At 47.0% G+C, this 22,009-nt stretch overlaps 1 protein-coding gene across 2 annotated transcripts in view; it reads left to right on the forward strand.

Moving 5' to 3' along the window:
* The first annotated feature begins 286 nt into the window (after positions 1-286).
* LOC139050398 (uncharacterized) overlaps positions 287-22,009 on the forward strand; it is a 78,416-nt gene continuing 56,693 nt past the window's right edge. The window contains exons 1-5 of one of the 2 annotated variants that reach the window (XM_070526703.1): positions 287-417; positions 2,519-2,637; positions 2,800-2,859; positions 7,629-7,647; positions 14,836-14,939. In XM_070526703.1, coding sequence (XP_070382804.1) covers positions 2,634-2,637; positions 2,800-2,859; positions 7,629-7,647; positions 14,836-14,939 — 187 coding nt within the window. In that variant the 5' untranslated portion in view covers positions 287-417; positions 2,519-2,633. Of the gene's footprint in view, positions 418-2,518; positions 2,638-2,798; positions 2,860-6,958; positions 7,122-7,628; positions 7,648-14,835; positions 14,940-22,009 lie in introns of those variants that run through there. The other variant, XM_070526702.1, reaches the window with a different exon arrangement.

A 22,009-nucleotide genomic window follows, 5' to 3' on the forward strand; every position in this document is an offset into this window, starting at 1 on the left:
GCTTCCCTCTCTTTACATATATGTCAAATATTTTGCCAATAAGTCTCCTACCATAATTTTGAAATAATCTCTTCATGTCTTTCTCTCCATCTCATTCTGCTCATATCAGTCTGGCTTTTCCGAAGTTTCCTTGCTCCCATGTTTTAAAACTTTCACGCATCTAATTTAGGGTTATTTCCTATTAGCTGTCTTTCTGACGTCTGTTTCTTGGCCCGTCCCCCAGAGTGGGTATGCGCCACATTTTTTAAGGATATCATCGTCATCATATTATGCTCCGCTTCTCCTGAGCGCGCTCACCACTTTGTTCGTCGCCATTTTGCGCTTCTTCGGGGCTGACGACCACCTCCCGGCGGACTACGAACCCTGCCCTACCGAGTGCTTCTGCGGTTCGCGCTCTTGTTCCGACATCTACACCAGGTAAAAATTTTCTCGGAGCATCTACAGCGGCTTTTGTTTATGGCGCCGAACCAGCGGGCACAGAAGCCTAACGGCTAAGAGAACAGTTGCGGCTCCATCGGGAGGAAGGTAAAGAAAAGGCGGCTTCTCCCTGCATAGGAGATCTGTCTGACTACTTTATTAAAAACTAAGCTGTGTTTGGCCCTTTTCCCATGGATTAACTGGCCCTTGAGTGCACCTGGGTCAGTGGGTATTTCAACGGATATATTTGTGGATATATATATAGAAGCTGCTTTCTTGGACCATTCTCCCGTATCGGGCATATTCCAAACTATCATCTCAAATTAGCAAATCTTTGCTACATCATATGAATAAGTATTTACCTCTAGGGCGAATCGAGATGGTAAGGGGTTGCAGGAGATTCACGTAAGCGTGGGCGTAAGCTGCAACGTCCACTTGTCGTCATTGTCATTTTATCACTTTCATTTCATTGGCTCAATCCTTGGTTTCATTACATCGTCACCGTTAGGAGATCTTTATTCTGATACCATACTCGCGCATTTATTTCGTTGTCCTCATAACACAGTCGTCCCACTATCATTTTCATTCTGTTGTCGTGATTACATCATCATGCCACCGTCATCGCTAAAACTTAAAAGGAAGCGCTCGGCCGAACCAATTCCAATGCCGCCGATTCGAATACATGGAAAACAAAGAATTGCTTTTCTAGGATATATTTTAAACGAGCTTGTTTAAGGCTGGATGCATTTTAAATTTAAATATAAATTGCAGTAACTGTGCCAAGCAGAATTTTTATTTAGGCTGTACATTTCTCAAGAAATTGCAGAAAATCGGTAAATTATAAAAAATGAAGCACATAGTTAACATTTCCCTAACTTTTCCCTAACTCACTGAAATCAGATAGTCGTCGTGCTATCAACTTGATCTATTAGACCAAATGGGCCGAAAAGCTTGATACGTCAATATATATACACTACGTATATCTCGCACGATGTTTACAATGGTTTTGCAAGACTCGTACTCCTGCCTTAGTGGTAATTTTAGAACCACATATAATACACACGTTTTCTTGGCTTTTGATGTACTAATAAATGCTGTTCGCAAAATTGAGATATCATTTTTCATTCCTTAGTGACATAGTAACAGAGTTGCTTCTCTGAAAAGTTTTAACTTTCAACAATTTTGTAAAACGCTTGCCCGTCTAAATCAACATTTCCTTCCAAGCCTCATTAATTTAACATTTTCTTTACATGCGACAACCGTCATCAATCGCGGTGCAATGGTTGCCAAATAAAATATATTTCTCTGCCCCCATGTATCTATATCACAACCCCCGAGCTAAAGCTTCCTCATAACTATCGTTTACATTAATTAAAAGGGCAAAGGAGACATCATCCAATTGTAGCAATTGCTACAAAAGAAACCCATACGGCTTCTCCGAAAGAAAAGCCCCGCTGTTGAAGAAAAATTTGTCCTGGTTGGGGATACAAACCCGAGACGACCGCCTATCCGCGGAAGCAAATCTACGAACTGAGCTAGCCAGGCGGCTAGCAGATGGCAGGGCGAAGTCAAACCCTTCAAGAACTCGAAGCAAAGCCAAGAGTTTGAACAATCCTTGGTTCAAACCACCGTGATCGCGCAGCCGTTGTCAGGCCATCCTTGTCATTGCGTCATCGTCGTACATTCCTCGGCGTGTACTCGCGGTCTTCCCATCGTGACGCCGAGGCGAGTGTTCCATCGCCGTCATTCAAGTTTCGTCACCCGGTTGTCCTCTTACCGGCGTCGCCATACAATTGCTCTCCCATTGTTGTCTTGCCATCATCGATATTCCGTCGCGATAATTTTTAATTGTCTTTCTATAGTCGTCATGCTATTGACGTCATACGGCCTTTATCATTCCAATGCTGTTATTGCCTTGCTGTCACTCGTCATCGTCCCGCACTCGCGGAAACATTTTCTTCATAATGCCGTTGTCTTCCTTCCATAATAGTAATTTCAGTTAACTCATCTGGATTCATCACTTGAATTCTTGCTCTGAAAATTCACTGGCAGCCAAGCATAGTGCTGACATGCAGAGACTCTAGCTAAACTTTCTTTTCAGCTCGTGCTGACTTCGAACACCAGGGACCCTACCTTCATCCAGTAGCAACCGTTTTAACCGGCCGCAACGTTCCAGCATCCACTGTGTGCAAAGGATACTCTAGTGCAGCCTGATAATGGGTAAGCTATTTCTTTGTGATGGGCATAATAAATATTTTTTGATGCCAACGCTTCGTGAGGGATTCTTTTTATTTGACAAACCACTTCGTAGCAACTTTTTGGTGACTATGAATATTGGTTGTGCTCTGTCACTCAATTTTATTTTCATCTTTTTTTTTCTAGAGGAGTCTGCATTCCAGTCTCAGTTCACGAAAACTTCTGGTTCAATGCCCTTAACTTCTGGTAAGTGCGTGCCTATTTATGCGGGATACTCTTCAGTAGGGTGTGAAGAGGTAGTCCTGAAGGAGAATGCGTTCAACGAGACTCATAATAGCAAAGCTGATAGCGCAGTTAAAAAAACATGGGCGTGACAGAGACACAGGACAGCGCACAGGATAGCCCAGTCTTGTGTCTCGGTCACGTCCCTGTCTTTTTCAATTGCGCTAAAGGCTTTGCCCTTATGAGTAAACGGTACCAACTAGTCCAAGAATCAGCCTTGCTGAACTTCATTGACAAGTATTGATTAACTGCGAGTGCCAAAATTCACGCGTTCAACGAGGCCTTCCAGAAAGCTTTTAGAAGTAATGGCCAGAGGGCACACTGTCTGTATTAGGGCACTTTCGAATGTACGTTCAGTTCATTTGCATTCAACTAGAACCTTATGCACGCTCGTCGCGTGAGGAGTTTCAGAGCAGCAGAAAATTGGTCCTCCTAGCTTTGACAATAGCACTAAGAATACTATTACCATTCATTTCTCCAACTGGTCACAGATGCGACCGGGTTAAGCTAACTCATGCATTCCAGTCGTTAAATTATAGTCTGTGTGCTTTGTCAATAGAAGGTATAAACGTTTTATTTCCTCTAGATCCCAATGTCAAATTTCTCATCAATTTGCGTAAATGTTTCTGCATATTCTACGTAAAACAAAGGCAACATTGAGTTTATATGCCCTAATTCTACTATGCGTTTCGCTACAGAAGCGTGGCTCATTGCGTGCTTTGAGAGTTTATGAACTAGCTGATAGAAAAGGCTCTGCAAATCGCGAGCTCCCGAACCGGAAACCCACGGCGCCCACTCTTCACCGCTAGAGTGCTGCCCTTATACTAGTCTTGCTGCCCATACCGATCCACAGACACTGTGCGTTTTAATTGAACGTTGGCAAACGTATTATTTTTTCTCGGAGCATTGACGCGAAGTCATGCCGAGGGTTCATTATGAGACATTTCGGCGACCACTCGATGTCTATGGAACATGTCATCCTAAATCGACTCACTAAATACGTTGAGCAGAGCGACATCCTCCCATACAACTTGATCGGCTTTCGTCCCGGGCTGTCCACTCAGGATGCTATGCTGCTGATCAAACACCAACTTATACAGGCCAGCCCAGCGCATACGAAAGCTCTTTTGGGATTGGATGTGGAAAAAGCTTTTGATCGTATAAAGCATAAGACAATACTTGGCGTCCTCTCGGAGATGGGGTTAGGTAAGATACTCTTTAACATGATTAAGGAGTTTCTTAGAAATCAAACTGCACAACTCATGCTGGGTGAGCTTAAATCAAAAGCTAAGAATTTGGGAAACACGGCCACTCCACAAGGGGCTGTGCTCTCACCTATGCTATTTAATTTAGCAATGTCCAAGGTTGCAAGAAATCTGGAGTAAATTGAGGGTATACATTATGTGTTATATGCCGACGACATAACCATAAGGAGTGCCAAGGGTAATGTAGGACAGACAGAGACCAGAATATACGAAAGCTTATATGTTGTAGATAACGCACTGAAAGACATGAGGTTGAAATGTTCCGCAGCCAAATCAGAACTCTTGGTCATTAAACATCGCAGAAAAGGTCGCAAAATAAAAAGGTTACATTCCGGAAGATGAGCCAAGAGCGTGCTTACACACTCAGGAAGGATCCGCAGTCAGGCTAGTTGAAACAATCAAGATTCTTGGGTATCACATACACGGAAACAATGCTAACTATAGAACAATACAACATATCTCGAATAAAACAGATGAAGTCATTAGGATACAAAGGAGAATTACCAATAGACACAGAGGCTTAGGAGAGGGCAGTGCTTTGAGGCTAATACACGCCTTTGCTCTCTGTCACTTCACTTACGTGGCTGGATTATTGAAATGGAAGCTGGCAGAACTTAACAAACTTAATGTGATGCACAGGAAGCTCGTTAAAGTAGCCGTTGGGATACCCAGTAACGCTGCAACTGACAAACTCATTAGTCTAGGGGTGCACAACACAATGGCAGAAATCGCGGAGGCCCAACAGCTACCACAACACGAAAGAGTGACAAAATCACGAGCTGGCAGGAACATATTACGGGCAATAGGTGCAGAACTGAATACATCAAGGAGCCCAATAGAGGCTGAAGTAGAATTAAGAGCTGACGTTAGGAACAAGATCAGAACCAACCCTCTCCCCAGAAACATGCATCCGGAATATAATGTCGAAAGGAGAAAGGCAAGAGCTAAAGCACTCTTGCAGGAAATACAACAGCAGAACCAATTGGCAGCTGTAGTGGATGCAGCCTGGGTGAAAGGTAAAGAAGCATATACGGGCATTGTCTCAAATTATAAAGGGAAGGTGCAAGATGCTATCACTATTTTTACCAAGGACCCCATGGTGGCGGAACAAGTGGCAATTGCTCCAGCCATCAGGAGTAATAAGTGGGCCTGCATTTACAGTGATTAGAAATTTGCTATAAAGTGTTTTGATAAAGGCTACGTAGCTGGTGTTGCAGCGAAACTTTTTGAAAACATTGGGATTATGAGAACTGAAATTCAATGGTTTCCTGCGCATATGGGGAAAGTGGACGAGACTCGGATAAACCTCAATGAGGTTGCTCATGACTTGGCACGAGGACTTGTTTACCGTGACAGTCACAACCGAGCCGTTCACCATCAAGCCAGGGAATCTAGAGATCATTTAATAACATACAATGACATTACCAAACACTACTATTTAGGACGCAGGCAATTCCCATTGCCACATCCAAATCTGAACAGGCCTCAGGCAGACTCACTGCGGTTATTGCAAACAGGTACATATCCCACACCGTACACAATTAATAAAATATATCCAGAGAGGGAGATTAGGATGGACTGCAACGATTGTAATGGCATCACTGGAATCAGACATATGCTGATGGGGTGCCCCGCGACTCTCCCCAACCTAGTTGAAGAATGGACACAGTGGGAGAAAAGGATTCAAAGCCCATTTTTCAGGACCAGCTAGGGCCGTCCAGAGGGCCCATGATGTCGCTGAAAGGCTTGGCCTGAGAGTGCCAACGTGGGAGCAGCCCGCCTTCACTTAAGAAGTCGAGCCTACGGACCTCATTCGAATAAATGTTAACACACACAGACACCGTGGAAGTAGGTCCTAAATACGCTGCGAAAAGCCCTTCTTCGGTGATAGTACTCGCTAGGTCAGGCACCTAATCAGTCCATGGTATAAACAAGCGCTTTCGTTAGCACCGTACTCATCTGTAGCTTTTGAGTGAGATAGCAATTTTATGGATTCAAGTGAATTTTTTACTTTATCGTCGCCGTAGGTGTCGCCGTTGACGTGGTGAGCCGCATAAAGACAAATGGAAAAACATCGCGACCGCGCTGACTACGCTGTCGGTGCGACTGAAAGCGTGCGACGCTAAGCCGACTAATGGCTCAATATCACGCACGCTAGAAGGGAAGGTGGGGACGAAGCACGCTGATTTTCATCTAGAAAGCTACCTTCGATTGCTACAGAGTCTGAACACGCCTAGGGCTGATGGTCTCTTATGCGTTGCGTTCTCACTTGTGACTTCGCATTGCAGAGAGACGCAGCACGAAGGGCAATACGCTCGCTCCTGCTGCCACTTTTCCTCAGACCTGTGGTTTCACCGTGAGTTCCGTGGTCACCGATTCTGATGCGTTCATGTTTGCCCTCATGCGCGAGTGACATCATAATAATTTAGTGAACAAGTGTTTGCAAATTTATGTGGCCAATAAAACTACCATGGATACTTCGTGTAGCGAATGAAGATGTCGCAATTCGCTGCTTCGCCTTTCGATCGAAACTGTGACATTCTTGCGTTAACATCGTGTCCATCTGGTAACTTAGAAACGCGCGGTGTATTTAATAGAGGCTGCTCCCAATGTGGTTTAACAACAACGTAGTCTTTTGCGCTCATCTGCGATCACCTGGCGACGAAGGCGAAATCGCACTTGCGGTTTGCGTGAGACAAGGCTGTTGCGACAACAGAATTATCTAATTTTGACAATTTATTGCCTTTTGTACGTACGGGGATGTCGGATGAAACATTTTTCGATTAACACCGTTGCAGGGAGCCATAATAAATAACCGTAGGGACGTATATCGAAACAAGTCGCGTGTTGATATGGTGCAACTCCACGGATATGGGTACACACATCTAGGACAGCTATACCATGGATTACGCTACATCAGCCCGAAAGGGGCCATTTATCATCTCAGCATATTTATACAGTGTGAGTATTGAGCATGAAACTCCTTCGCATCACCTATTTCCACTTTAGATTCCTGTTATTGCCCAAGGTTGCGGGTTAAGTCGGTTGACGTTCCATTATATCGTGTACGTGCCGTGTTTTCTACAGTAGTGTCGCGGCTGATTGCTTTGAGAGAAAGAAACGGTTGATAGTTCTCAGACAGACTTGGTGTACGAGGTGTAAGACTTTTGGAGTAAGGTAGTGCTGCTTTCCTTGCTTGCTGCCTTTCGCTTTATTTGCATATCGTGGCGCGTCTAAATTATCACTAAAGGACGGAGTGTTAGAAAAGCATATAGGCCAGTATTAAACTGTGAACAAAATGAATCAGAAATAAATATTCGTTTTTAGAAATATCCAACTCTACTTCAAGTGCAATATCCAAGACTACGAAAGCATATATACCAACATAGGCTGGGAAGATGTTCGCCCCTATAGCCATTCGCAAAGGCTTCTTGAAGATTATATGTAATCCTTTTTTTCTGTTTTCAGCTGCTGAATCCGACAACAGGTAAGTGTCCTGTTTTGTTATTTGTCATTGTGGTATGGAAGTTTAGAGAATGTACTCAGAGCTTTCAAAAACACCTTATGAGAGGCGATATACTGTAAGATTAAAAATTCCGCTATTATGAATAGAATGGCAGTGTTTACACTTACGGAATCCCATGTGCTACAGCCATGTCCCATATCCATAAAAAGCCAACAGATAATAAAGCCAGTGAACGCATAGAGGAAGAAATTTGCTAATTTATTTAACAGCAGGTAATTATAAGGAAAGGGAAATGAACCTAAAAGAAAAGCAACTATTCACCGGCGGGAGCATCATGCATGTGATGGACTACCAATTGTGCGACAGCAGCGGCTAGAATGGGGTTGTAATTAAATGGTGGTGGGTTTGGCTCTCACAAGAGGCAAGTTGTTTTTACAGCTGAGCTGTATACCTCTAACCCTCGATGCATCTGTCGAGTTCACGGGAAAAATGTGGGCCGATCCGCGACTGAGGTGAAGCAGGCTTGAGGCCAGTCCACCCTAAAAATAATAGCAGTAAATCATATTCAACAAATAAATCAATCAATATGCATTGTTCCACGCTGATGGGAATACTGAAATTGTTTTTGAACAGCCTAGAGACTCACGAGCAGGAGGCATTGCCATATAAGGAAGGCACAAGTTTTATGTACAAACGTACACCCTTGACTTACAAGAGGACATTGCCACCAACCGTGGGGAGGGCTGTGCCGTACAAAAGAAACGTGCAATTGTGGTATCCACTGCGTGTATATGTCGAGACACACCAAAATATGAATGACATTGAGAAGTTCATAACCACGCACTTTGCATGGATTAGCCGTGATGACACTACTCCTGTAGGCATCATTGGACATTTCAATGTAGACATTTCAAAGCCATACAAGACATGTTTCACTCATTTTTTAATAGAAGGGTTTGATTTAAAGTGCCAGACCAAGCGATGTCACTCAGCGGCTCTAGAATGGTCGTGCATAGATTCACCTTTGGCTGAGATTCTGTCAAAGCTTGCAAGCGAGCCAATCAGTGTATATCACAACAATCACAATGCAAACATCGCTATCAATACGAAATGATGAAAATAAATACAGGTTCCCTCGTCTAACGCTGTGAGATGTTCTACAACTTCACTGGTCATCTACCTTCACCGTGTCCAGTGGATCCTCAATTTTTTGTCAGCTTTCATTTCCCTTCAATTTATTTTTTTAGGTACTTCAACTACAACACTAAATAACTTTCCTTATGCTTCTTCGCTACAATATTTGCTGGGTATGTATGCTTGGTCATATCGAAAATTTAATTTCTCAATTCCCTTATCCCCAGGTTCAGCCTTGCGTCTTGCTTTCAAGGAAGTTCTAGATTTATGATGGAAGAACCCTGCTAAAATGCAGACGTAAAAAGAATCTCGTTTCATGAACCTTTACTTGCAACACGTCCATCGACAGCTATTCAAGGTGCTGCATTGCCAACATAGCAAAACATGGCGAGCATTTTTATCTTGCATTTCCGAAGGAAATGCTAATAGCTTTTCAGTATGTAGAGAACTGATTGCTCTCTTTGTAGGTCACTCAGCAGCACGCAAAGCTAAAAAAATGTGCATATTTCTTTGCACAATCTTGCCAGTGCAGGTACTCCCATTGCATTTCCTTTTTAAGTAAAACACCTTGTCTCTTAAAACGTAAAATTCCTTACGCTCTATTGTGTTCTTTTATTATGAACGACTACATATGACCGGCGAATTGGCAATAACATATTGGGAATGCCATATGAACCACAGAGAAAGCTCGTCCAACAAATGGAACTAGAATAGGATGATTACATTATTCCAGCCATGATTTCGAAATGACTGTCATTATAACGTTCGATGCTTGCGTTTGTTTCCTCCACACATCTGTGAATTGACTTGCACTCTTTGTGTCCGTGACTGAGGCTGCTCACATCAACACGATTGTGAAAATGTTCTCTTTTATACTAGTGCGTACAGTTATTGCTTAGCAATGGTAGTAAACACAAGTGTTTTTTGCGAAGCATACTAGCCGCACAACCACGCTCTTCCTTGCTGCGCCGCGCGCGGCCGCGTAGCTACCATATGACGTCAGAGCAGCTGCAAAGCGGACGCTTAAGATGAAGCTTTAGCTCGGGCCCAACTCCGACGCGGCCTATTCAAATACATGTAAAACGCAAAAACGTTTTTACGAGATAACCTCTGGACCGATTTTGATGAAATTTGTTGCATTTGAAAAGAAAGTTCAATTCTAGTGACTGTTGGCAGCGAAATTTCGATTTAGGGCTTGAGTTTTTTAAGACGATTTTAGAATATTTGATTGCTTGAAAAAAATAGAAGGACGAAGTTTACAAATTCATAGCTCTGCATCAAGAACCGATATCGCAGTTCTGTAAACGGCATCCATTAGATCATTCAAAGCGGACAAACTCAATATGTCATTTTGGATATTACGTGAATTTGTTACGTTGGTTACAACGGTTTTGAAAAGTTGTATTTCCCTATGATTAAATTTTTTTTATATTCACGTGTAACATATCAATTTTGTCCGCTTTAGATGTACTATTAGCAGCAATTCTCAGAATTGTATAATCATTTTTAGTGGTTGAGTCACAGACTTGTAAACTTGATAGTTTCGTTTTTGAAAATTTTTGATTTTCGCCCATTTTTATTAAAAAATTGACAACCTAACTCAAAAATTCGAAAGCAACAGTCACTAGATTTTAGGTTTGTCTTTTAAATGCAACAAACCTCGTCAAATTTGGTGCAGTGGTTGCCGAGAAAAACGAATTCTCCTTTTACATGTGTTTAGATAGGAGCACTGGAGCTAAAGCTTCCTCTTAAGCTTCGCCTTCAAGAGTGGAACGCGACAGCGTTCCCGTCGACCCGCCAAGGGGTGTAAGACAACGGGCTACGGCGCCGCGACTACGCGCCCCGCACCGGACGCGGTGAGCGTCGAGCAACGCAGCGTTCGGCGCGGCAACGAAATGTGCGCCTGAGCAAGCGACGCACGCCTGAGCCTTAGAAACAGCTCGTTTCTAAGGCGTTACACCGCGTTCACTAGAGGCGCTTTTGTACCGCTTTGAACAATCGAACTCGTGGCTCAGTGGTAACGTCTCCGGTAACGCAGAACGTAACGTCTCCCGTGTCCGCAGAAGTAACGTCTCCGGTGTCGCAGAAACGCCGGTAACACCGGCTTTTCTGCGACACGAGCTCCTTAACGCTGTCGCGTTAAAATAAAGGCTAGTATGCTTCGCATCCTGAGCTTAACCTTAGCTAAGCCACAGCCATTTTTTTCTTCTAACATCCAACCTCAATTACAGAACGTCGGTACACTCTTTTTGTCCTTTCATATCACTAGATTACTGTCGACTTTAGGAAATATACTTGTAATGTAGGGGACTCCCCAAACAGGACTTCGGGACAACGGTTTGGCCTCAATGCTGCAGTTCTAGCACATTAAAAAGCGAACGGTAGAAAAGCTCGTAGTGTTATATTTCCAACCAAATTTCAAACTACTTTTACTGGGTCCCAGTGAAACATTATAGGACTCGCATAGCTTGGCTGAGAAATCAATCTACCATCCTAATAGGTTGAACTAGGAACTACTCGGGATCTTCTCATTGTTTAGAATGTTTTTTGTACCAATTTGCTTTCATCAATCATTTTATTTCAGCTTTTGGTTAAGATGCAAGGCCATATTCAGATGTTGGTTTTCTTGCAGAAAGCTGCTTTTTCTTCTTTTTTTTATTGTAACTACGCCCATACCTTCAGAAGCAAATTGCAAAATGAAATGTTCCTTCCATGATTACCTTGGGAGACAGAACGTGCTTTTAAATCCTAACCGTTGTATGCTGAAGTCATTATTTTTCTTTACTTTAAAGACAATTCGATTTTTTTTCTCAGTGCTGTCTGCTGTGTTAATTAGTATTCTTACCCTTAGCGCGATTATCATGTTTTTATAAAACACGGATGTCGAACACCTGAAAAATGTTCAGGGTTTATTTACCTTATTTTCGTTTTAATTTCTTGAAAAACATTTTTGCTCACATCACGCTACGAAACACTGAAGGCATTTTTCTTCAATATATTGAAATGACATATTGTGCACTAATTCCGCAAGTATGTATGCATCAAATAAACGAAGATGAATAGAATCGTTCGAAAATTTTCTGCATTAGATCACAACTACAAAAAAATGGCATCAAAGCCGGTAGTTCTTTTGCTTCTTATAGACTTTCAGTGAATGCTTGGTTATTATGCACATAATTTCATTTATCCTAGCTCATCGCAGAGCCAAGGAACAACGCTACATAAATCTCGAGGCTTTCCTCAATTTGAGATTTTCAATAGTTAGGTACCACTATCGCGGCGACTTGCAACACAAGTCGTTCGCAAAAAAAAATAAACCTAAAAATTAAATTTGACCTCATTTGTGCCTAAAGATCCCTGAAACGGTTTGGGCTAAATTCGTAGACACGTAGGATTTAGCTACAGTGAAACATTCCTGCAATAATTGAAGTATATTGAATCGTCTTACTTTAAGAGCGCTACAGGACCATCACATGTTACCCTCCTACCTAACCAAGCGTTTCGACTCATCTTGTTGCCCGAGTGATCTGGGCTAAGCTCCACTTCCACTCTGTTTGCGTCATGATGTGACGTCGTGCCGTCTACTTCCCGTTGTCTTGGAGACGCTGCGCGAAGCCTCTCTGACCTCTCTGCTAGTTGCGTGGCTGTCGACCCCCAGCGAGAGCTATCCAAACAGCACGCGTCGCGCACGTTCTGTCGCTGCACCGAGCGTGTCCTTTATTTCGGTAATCACAGGCAAGCTGGGCGTTTTCACAGATAGGCTGAGACCTGAACAAATGGCTATTCAGACTACTATTGCTGTAATAAAGAACCATGAGCAGCCTGAATGGCCTAGATTTACTGTACAGACTACATCATAGGTTCTAAAGTACAGGCTTTAAAGCGAGCCTTTGCCCTAACTGCACAACCACCAGCACGGTCCAGCCACCAGGTGGCAGAGAGCTTAACCTGCCAAAACACAAAGCAAATATTGCTGTAACCCAGTGTAAAATTTTAAACATTTAAAATGAGGACGTGTTCACGAATACGGCCATGGCGAAAACTTACACCAGCATCAAAGTAGAATAGGTTACTGCTATATTAGTTCTGTGTTAGCCTGGTTCGGCTCTGTGCCTCCGAGTGGATGCAACATGATAGTCGGTAATCTTTGGGCCTCTGTTTATCTGGTAAAACACCCAGTCCTCATGCGCTTGCGTTTGCACGCTAAAACTCCATATTGTGGTAGTAATCCTCCAGTGTCAGGTGGCGCCCACCAACGCGTAGATGCTGGCATCAATCGTACATCGACAGCTTTATGGCCCGCAGTGACTCCTCTCGCAGTGGCTTTGCTGTGAAACGCGATGTCACAGCTTGACATATCGCCGATCACTAGATTTGCAGCCCACAGCGCAACGAAGGCGATGCATGGCGCTCTTGCAAAGAAAGCTCGCGACGAACAGCGACCGCTGAGCCTGCGTCAACATGGAGAATGTTTGAACGCAAACACACGACACGTTGTGTGTGCTGGAATTGCTTGAGATAGATGGCCGTTGTATGTGGCTTTTCATTTACTTTTTATACAAAGAATATAACCAGAATTATAACCATTGCGAACAATATTCGTTCACCATAAAGTTGGAGCAATTATACATTATGCCACCTTGGTTGCCAATCAAGTAGGTCTACCAATTGGTGTGTATTAGGTCAAATACGTCAGTGGTAAGGGGCCGACAGAAATCTCAGCAGAGCGGCATAGCTGCAATCGCTAGCGTGCGACATCACAACAACAACAACAACAACAACATCATCATTATCAACATCATCATTATCATTATCACCATCATCAGCATGGTACGCCCACTGCAGAGCAAAGGCCTCTCCCATCCTTCTCCAACTACCCCGGTCATGTACTAATTGTCGCCATGTTGTCCCTGCAAACTTCTTAATCTAATCCGGCCACATTACTCTCTGCCGCCCCCTACTACGCTTCCCTTCGCTTGGAATCCAGTCCGTAACCCTTAATGACCATCGGTTATCTTGCCTCCTCATCACACGTCCTGCCCATGCCCATTTTAGAGCGCAGCTCTTTGGCGTCCGTTCCTGGGTTTCGCGTCGTCGTCGACCTCGTAACCAGCTCCGCCCCCCTTTCATCCCCCCAGCGCTAGCAGCGACCGACTGATACCGCTGGATGCCGCTGACGCCGCTAGAGATTCAAGATAACGTGACTGCATAGAACACCGTCGCCGCCATGCAGAAATAGGAAGAAAGGGTCCCCCCCCCCCCCCTGTTCTTGTGTGGCGGATAGGGGTTGACTCACTATCGGCGTCAGCGGCATCAGTCAGTCGCTGCTATCTCTTCCCTCCTCCCTTTATCGTGTTGTCCGCTTGCTGCGCGCGCTTTTGCCCCCATCGTTTGCCGCTGGGTGTACACGCCGCCCCCCTCCCCCCTCTTCCTGCGATTCTCGGGTTGTGGGAGAATGCGGGAGAACATCCCGTTCCTCTCGCTCGTAACGCGTCCCACGGCTATGACAACCTCGCGAGGCACTTGTATAGATCTCGTCTTTGAGAATCAAGCATTGGTGTACCAAGTCGAACATATATCAGCCTATTTCTCCGACCACAAAGCTTCCTTCATGACTGTCAAGAACTGTTAGTGGAGTCTTTGTTAAAGGAATACGTGTGAAAAATAAAAAACAATTCTGTGATAGCGCATACATGTGTTGCTCGATTTTTTTTCTTTATCTCAACCAAGATGTCATTAGGTCACGTTTGTTCCCTCGCCCAATCTGCTCTTTTCTTATCCCTTAACGTTATACCCATCATTCTTCTTTCCATAGATCTTTTTATAGCATAGCTCTATTCATAGCAAAACATTAAAATACACTACAAATTTAGGTGAACTGCTTCAAGGCGTGACTGGATGTTAAGAGGGGCCTACTCAATGACTCATTACCTTTGCGCAAAATCTTTAAACCGTTCAAGAGTGCAACAAAACAATGTGATAACGTAAAAAAACATAGTTTATCACAAGAACTCCTCCATGAATGGCTCCTTAATAAAAGTTTTCCTTCTACTTGTGGCCTTTACTTCCTTGCAGTGTCTCTGGACCAAGGGTGGCTGCCTTGGCGGTTATCATGTGCGTTTGCCTGATGGCCATGGCGGGCATGGTGCTCGCCGTCATTGTTACTACAAGCGATATTCGTAAGCTACACTCCTCACTGCATTTTTCCGCAGTACACATAAGAAGCAGAGAAAGCATTCGGGCCGCTTTAGGACCTAGCCCCTCTGCATTTCATATGCATTTCATGCATGCATTTCATATTTGAACGTATAATGTAACGCGGTCGGTATGCTTTCTCTTATGTGAACTGTAAAAGAAACCTCATAGGTAAACTTTTTTCAGGAGTCTTATTTACACGCTCCAACAAGCCTAGGCCACCGGCGGACTGCATATCTGGCAGTGACACTGAGTCGTGTAAAACTGCTCCTCGAAAATTTTCCCCTTCATTTCTGGCTGATCTGTCAAACAATAATCGTGCGTCTTGCGTACCCTTGTTTTCTTTTCCTTTAGCCTTAAGCACTTGGTACTTTCCTTTCGGGAACACAGTGTCACGTTGACACGCGCAGGCTATTCGAGGCATGAACAGTACGGGGAGCACAGCGCTAAACAAAGGCAGTTGACGCAATTAGGTGATAATTTTGGTTTGGGGAAAGGTAAACCTAAGTAGGTTCGTATATAACAGGGAAAGGGACCGAGGAGGCCTAATCCAACATGAAAGAACGGTTCCATAGGGACGGTAATCGGCTCGAGATAACCGGCAAGTAGCACCTGAGGTGTTTTCCAACGGTGGCAGGGAGAGGAACACCAGGCCGATAGACGCAGCGGCGGACGCGGTCGTACATGCGGGTTACCGTAATATGTCCTGCAGCGGTTGCGTCATGCATCTAGAAAAGCACAGTCTGTCGTAGATGTTTTGGCACGACAAGAAGATCAGAGCCGTCAGGGAGGAAGTTCCTTCGGTTCAGAATGCCGCCCTGGAGGACATATCGGCGAACGGATGTGTCGGTAGGCGTAGAGCGCTAACGCTCGATGAGTGCTCGCAGCGATAGGTCACGGTACTGCTCATACGTGATTTTAGCGAAGGGAGACACAGAGAAAATGCCGTTGGTGGTACTACTGTCGGCGCCGTCGGGCTCGTCAACCGGGTAACGAGATAGGTAGTCAGCGTCCTTGTGTAGTCAGCCAGATTTGTAGGTGACAGAACACGACTATTCTTGGAGGCTTAAGGCCCAGCGACCAAGTCTTCTTGTGGGATCTTTCAGTTAGCATAACCAGCAAATGCATGATGGTCTGTGACAACAGAAAAGGGTGGACCTATAGGTATGGGCGGAATTTCGCAACCACCGAAACTGGGGCCCGACCCTCACGGAAGAGTTGCGCTCTGCGGGTGAGAGGAGCCTGCTGGCGATAGCGATAACACGGCGGTGGCCGTGCTGGCGTTGTGCCAGAACATCGCCAACTCTGTGACCGCTGGCATCAGCACGGAGATCGGTAGGTGCAGAAGGATAAAAATGGGCCACAACGGGAGGTGTTGTGAGAATGTCGCTTGGATGGGAGAATGCAGAGGCCTCGTTATCGCCCCACTGGAAAGGGGCTTTTTTTCTCAAACACTCGGTTAGTGGTCATGCTATGGCGGCGAAATTTTTCACGAAACGGTGGAACTACGAGCAAAGGCCGATGAAGCTGCGCACATCCTTGGCACACTTCGGACGAGGGAAGTGCGTGACAGCATGGATCTTGCCTGGGGCCGGTTGCACTCCATTCGCATCAACAAGATATCCAAGGACGGTAATCTTGCGACGGCCGAATCGGCACTTGGATGCGTTCAGTTGCAGACCGGCTCACCGAAAAACATCCAGGACTGCAGATAGGCTCTCGAGGTGCGTAGCGAATGTTGGGGAGAATACTATAACGTCGTCCAAGTAGCACAGACAAGTGTACCATTTGAACCCATGAAGAAGGGAGTCCATCATGCGTTCAAAAGTGGCAGGAGCGTTACATAGACCGAACGGCATCACTTTGAATTGATAAAGACCGTCGGGTGTTAGAAAGGCAGTCTTTTCGCGGTCGAGATTGTCCACGGCAATCTGCGAATAGCCGGAACGAACGTCAATAGAGGAGAAATAGTATGCACCGTTTAGGACGTCAAGGGCGTCATCAATCCGAGGTAGGGGATACACGTCCTTATTGGTAACCCTGTTAACGTTCCGATAATCCACGCAAAAGCGCCATGAGCCATCCTTCTTTTTTATCAGCACAACCGGTGACGTCCATGGACTACATGATGGTTCAGTAATGTTCTTGGCAAGCATTTTGCGAACTTCGGTGTGAATAACTTGACGCTCAACCTGTGATACTCAATACGGGCGGCGATGAATGGGAGGGGCATCGCCTGTATTAATGCGATGTTTGACAGCAGTTGGTTGCGCCAAAGGACGATCGGTAAAGTCAAAAATATCTTGGTAGGGAATCAGAACGCGGTAGAGCGGACGAGCGTGCTCGGAAGGCATGTCAGTGCAATCATTTTCTGTAAGTTGGCGATGGTACAAGTTGCCGACTGCGATGGTAGAGGAGGATCGGCTGAATTGTCGTCTACTGAAATCGATGCTACTGAGTGATCCTCGAATGAGCTAAGTTGGGCTAGAGACATCCCGCATGGCAGCGCTTGTGTCATCAAGCCAAAATATACCACTGGCAGGCAGACGCAATTCGCCGTAATAGATAAAACTGTGTAAGGTACTGTGATCCCGTGTGCAAGGAGGACGTCTTGCATAGGAGCCACGGTGTAGTGACCGTCGGGGACTGGAGGGGATGACACAAAGTCAACGTAAGTCAGTGGCGAAGGTGGCAAGCGAACGAAGTCGGCGGAACTGAAGCGAGTAGGGTGCTGTTCAGCGGGATCCAGAACAGGCAGGTCGAGGCAGAGAGTACTGGCGTAAGAATCGGTGAGAGGAGAATGTGCGGATAGGAAGTCTAAGCCAAGGATGATATCATGGGGACAGTGCGCGATGGCTGTAAATAGCACGATAGTGCTATTACAGCCATCGGAAATTTCCGGGGCTCTTCCGCCATCGGCGACACGGACAACAGGCGTCGTGGCGGGCGGGATTTTCTTCAGCAGGTTAGGAATGTCAGCGCTTATTACTGGCAAATGTACCTCAGTGTCTATAAGAGCAGACACAGAAACACCATCGACTTGCACGTCAAGAAGGCTCAGATGAGTGGGCAACGTAAGCAGAGGATTTGGCGGCATAGGGAGCAATGCGACGTCACCTAGAGGCACTGTATCGTCTAGTTTTCCGGCTGGGAACCGCGCCCGAATGGCGTTGGCAAATAGGACTGACGAGGCTGGGGACAGCGAGATTGTCTTCGCTGGGGCGAAAGCGAACGAGAATAGGGGCGCTTCGGCGCAGGAAAATCAGTGGCGGAAATATTTGAGCGTCAGGCATAAGGACGAGAAGGGCCACCTGGGGTGCGAGGGCGGGCAGTATAAGTAGCCCGGGTCTGGGAGCTCCAGGCGGTGGTGGTACATACATTATTTAGTGAAGGCAAAAACAGGAAAATAATGTGCCGCCGTTCCGTGGGTAGCCTGCAGTCTGCCAGTCATGGCCACCAGATCATGCCTAATGGCGACTTTTGCTGCCCAGATCGTTAGCCGTAGCTGGACATTTGGCTCAGAGCTGGCCAAAGCAACCTCCCACAGCTGCGGACTAGATACATGCAGGGGTGAGTGTTTAGGGCATGAATACAGAATATGAGCATAGTCTGTTCGTGGGTGTCTGCAGGGCGTGCATTCAGGTGAGAAAGCACCGCAGGGAATAAGGGCTAGTAGGGCAGGTGAGAGGAAAGTGAGGGTCTGTAAATCGCGCCACGTGCTCTGTTGGAACGTAGACAAGGATTTGTGAGGGGGAGGGAGGGATAACCGAGAGTTGCGGTAATGAAGTTTGATGTCATGGAAGGTGAGGAAGGAGCCACGCGTGTCCATCCCGGAGTGGAGGGGGCCAGCTTGGTCTGTCATCTCGCAAGCGATGGAATTTGTCGGCTCGTTGCCAGGGTGCCCCGCTTGAGCCGGAACCCAGAGGACTTGGATACGACGAGAAAGGGGAGGGGAGTGCTCAAGGATGCTGTGCCCGGAGGAGGAGATGCGACCCTTCGCAATGTTGTGGACTGCAGCTATGGAGTCACTGAGTATGAAACGGGCTGGGGTAGTGGCAATGGCGAGCGCAATAGCTGCTTCTGCGGCAGTGGAGGTGGGGGCAGGTATAGTGGCAGTGGTCAGGGGAGAAAGTGTATGGGAAATGGTGGCAAGGGCATAGGCGGGGTGGGAGTTTTATGGCGCCGCATCGACATACACAGCGTTAAACTGTGTGCCGTATTGGCGCCAGAGGGTAGAGGTACGGACAGAGCGGTGGGTGGCGTGATGCTTAGGGTGCATGTTTTGGGAAGAGGGTTGACAGTGAGCATGGAAGACACAGAGGAGTGTAAGCGGTGGGTTACGCAGGCAGGGGACACAGGTGTCAAGCGGAGGGAAGAGAGAAGGGCTCTACCAGATGGGGTGCGAGAAAGGCGGTCGAGTTGTGCGGTGCGATGGGCCTCCACAAGCTCTGAAAGAGTATTGTGAACGCCCATTGCCAGCAGACGAGATGTGGGGGTGTAGGTGGGAAGCGCAAGGGTGCCTTGTGGGCTTGGCGGATGAGACAGTTCACCTTGTCTTCCTCGGCGCGGGGGAGAAAGAGATAGGGGAGGGCGTAGACAAAGCGGCTGAGAACGAAGGCCTGGACAAGACGAAGGAGGTCGTGCTCACGCATGCCATAGGGCCGGTTAGCGACACGTCTAATATGTCTGACGGTCTGGTGGACGGTGGTATTTAGGCGTGAAAGGACCACAGTGTGTTTGCCGTTGGATTGGAGAAGGAGACCGAGAATGCGTAGGCAGGAGACACAAGGGACGGGGTGCGCGTCGATAATGATGGTAAGGAAGGGGGAAGAGGTGGGGGCCTACCTCGAGCTGGGAGGAGCAGAAGCTCCGACTTTGAAGGGGAGCATGCCAGCCCGACTACGCGAGCATCAATGGCAACCACGTCTGCACCCGCCTGGAGTATCACCTCCATCTCTCCAATATTTCCGGTGCTTACCCAGAGCGTGATATCATCGGCGTAGAAAGCAAGGGACAGGTTGGGAATGGCAGAGAGAGCGCGTGCCATGGGAAAAAAGTTATGTTAAGAGAAGGTGGAAAGGATGGAACCCTAGGGGGTGCCCTCATTTCCAAGAGTGAAATATGGAGAAGTCAGAGGGCCGAATGAAATCTCAGCGGTGCGACGGGCAAGAAAAGCCATGATATAACCCTTGATACGAGGACCCACCTTAAGGGTGGAAAGAGCATCTAGGATGGCGTGATGAAGGCCGTTGTCAAATTCCTTCGTCATGTCCAGTGCCAAGACCACTCGAGTGCACTTTGCGTGAAGAGGGTGAGGAATTTCTTCGGAGAGCTGGAGTATGACGTCATGGGTAGCAAGGGAAGGGCGAAAGCCGAACATCGAATCGGAGAGAAGGTGTTTGTCTAATAGAAAGTTCTGCATGCGGTCGAGAACAACGTGCTCCAAGAGCTTACCGAGACAAGAGGTGAGGGAACTAGGGTAGAGATTTTGGATGTCTATTGGTTTGCCAGGTTTGGGGATGAAAGTTACCTTAGCGTGTGTCCACTCGGAAGGCAGAGTGCTCTCATGCCAATGTTTGTTAAAGAGGTCAGGGAAGGCCTCAAGGGATGGGGTATCCAGATTACGGATGGCCTCGTTAGAGATTTCGCGGGCCCCGGTGTGGTGGTGATGCGGAGCTTATGCAGCGCGGTGCGAGCCTCGCCCGGGGTGATATCTGCGTCGAGCGCAGAATTAGGGTTGCCGGCGTAGGAAGGGAGAGACGAAGGAGGATTGGTGGAGAGATAGCGATCGCGAAGCGCAAGAAGAAACTCGGAATCAGAGAGGGATGAGGAAAGGAGGCGCGTCACTTCCATGCGGTGCATGGCCGCGGAATGCGACGGGGCAAAGAGGACATGTAGGATAACCAACGTATCCCTCAGCCCGAGGTTACCGGCCATGCGCTCGCAGGTCTGGCCCCACTGCTGTCTGGTGAGAGAGGAGCAGTGCTCCTCCATGTCCATTGCCAGGCGAGCAAGGCGGAGGCGCAGCGAGCGGTAGTGTTTCTGGGAAATCCAGCGGCTGTGCAGGGAGTGATACGCCTCCCAGAAGCGCTGGAGGCGACTATCAGCTATGTAGGAGTGAGGAGGGGTGGGGACGGTGGAGGTGGCAGAGGAAACATCCTGAAGCAAGTTAGTGGTCCACTGAGAAAGGTCTGAGAAGGAGGTGGAGGCTTGTTGCTGCGACTGGCGGAAGCGAGCACAGTCCACCACCTGCACTAGACGCTTGCGGGAGGAAGATAGGGTGGGAAAGGAGCGACGGATAGGCTATAGTGGTCGCTACCGAGAGAGACCCAGGTGTTCGTCCACATGGCGTGTGGGATATTTTTGCAGATGGAAATGTCCGGATTAGTTTTCCGTTGTACGCTGGAGCCGATGCGGATGGGTTCACGGAAATCGTTAAGCACGTTCAACTCTCCGTTCTGCAAGAAGGTCCTTAGTGCCAGGCCCTTCCTTCAGTTCTTGTGCTAACCCCAACTTACGTGAGGAAAGTTGTAATTCCCAGGAATTAGGAGAGCGTTCCGGCTCGCGCGTGAAATGAAGGTGCTGAGAAAGAGGAGGAGGGGAGCTGCAGGTGTGCGGGGTGGGCTGTGTACATTAAGGACAAAGAGGCTGGCACCTTGCCGACGCCGGGGAAGAAGATAAAAGAAGAGGTGAGTGCATTCCGGAACGTTGAGCGGATGCTCGATTGCCATGTAGGCGCGATGAACTAGCGTGGCAACGTTCGGAGGTGAAGGGGAAGCAGGGTGGAAAGCTGTGTAGTCGCGTAGTTTTACTGCGGAGGTTTCATGAAGGGCGATGATAGCCGGGAGGTCAGAGGGAGGGATGTTCTGGAGGCGGAGCTGCATCGTGTGCAGGTTTACGCGGAAGCCGCGGCAGTTGCACTGCCAGAAATTAAGGCGCGGGGTTGTGTGGCCATATTGAGGCCGGTGTGCCCCTGCTGGTGCAGGGTGTTTGGGAGATGAGGATGAGGGGAGGAGGGATGACACATTAATGGTCATTTGGGCAATATCGGATT

The sequence above is a fragment of the Dermacentor albipictus genome, chromosome 10 (assembly GCF_038994185.2).
Source record: "Dermacentor albipictus isolate Rhodes 1998 colony chromosome 10, USDA_Dalb.pri_finalv2, whole genome shotgun sequence".
NCBI lineage: Eukaryota > Metazoa > Arthropoda > Arachnida > Ixodida > Ixodidae > Dermacentor > Dermacentor albipictus.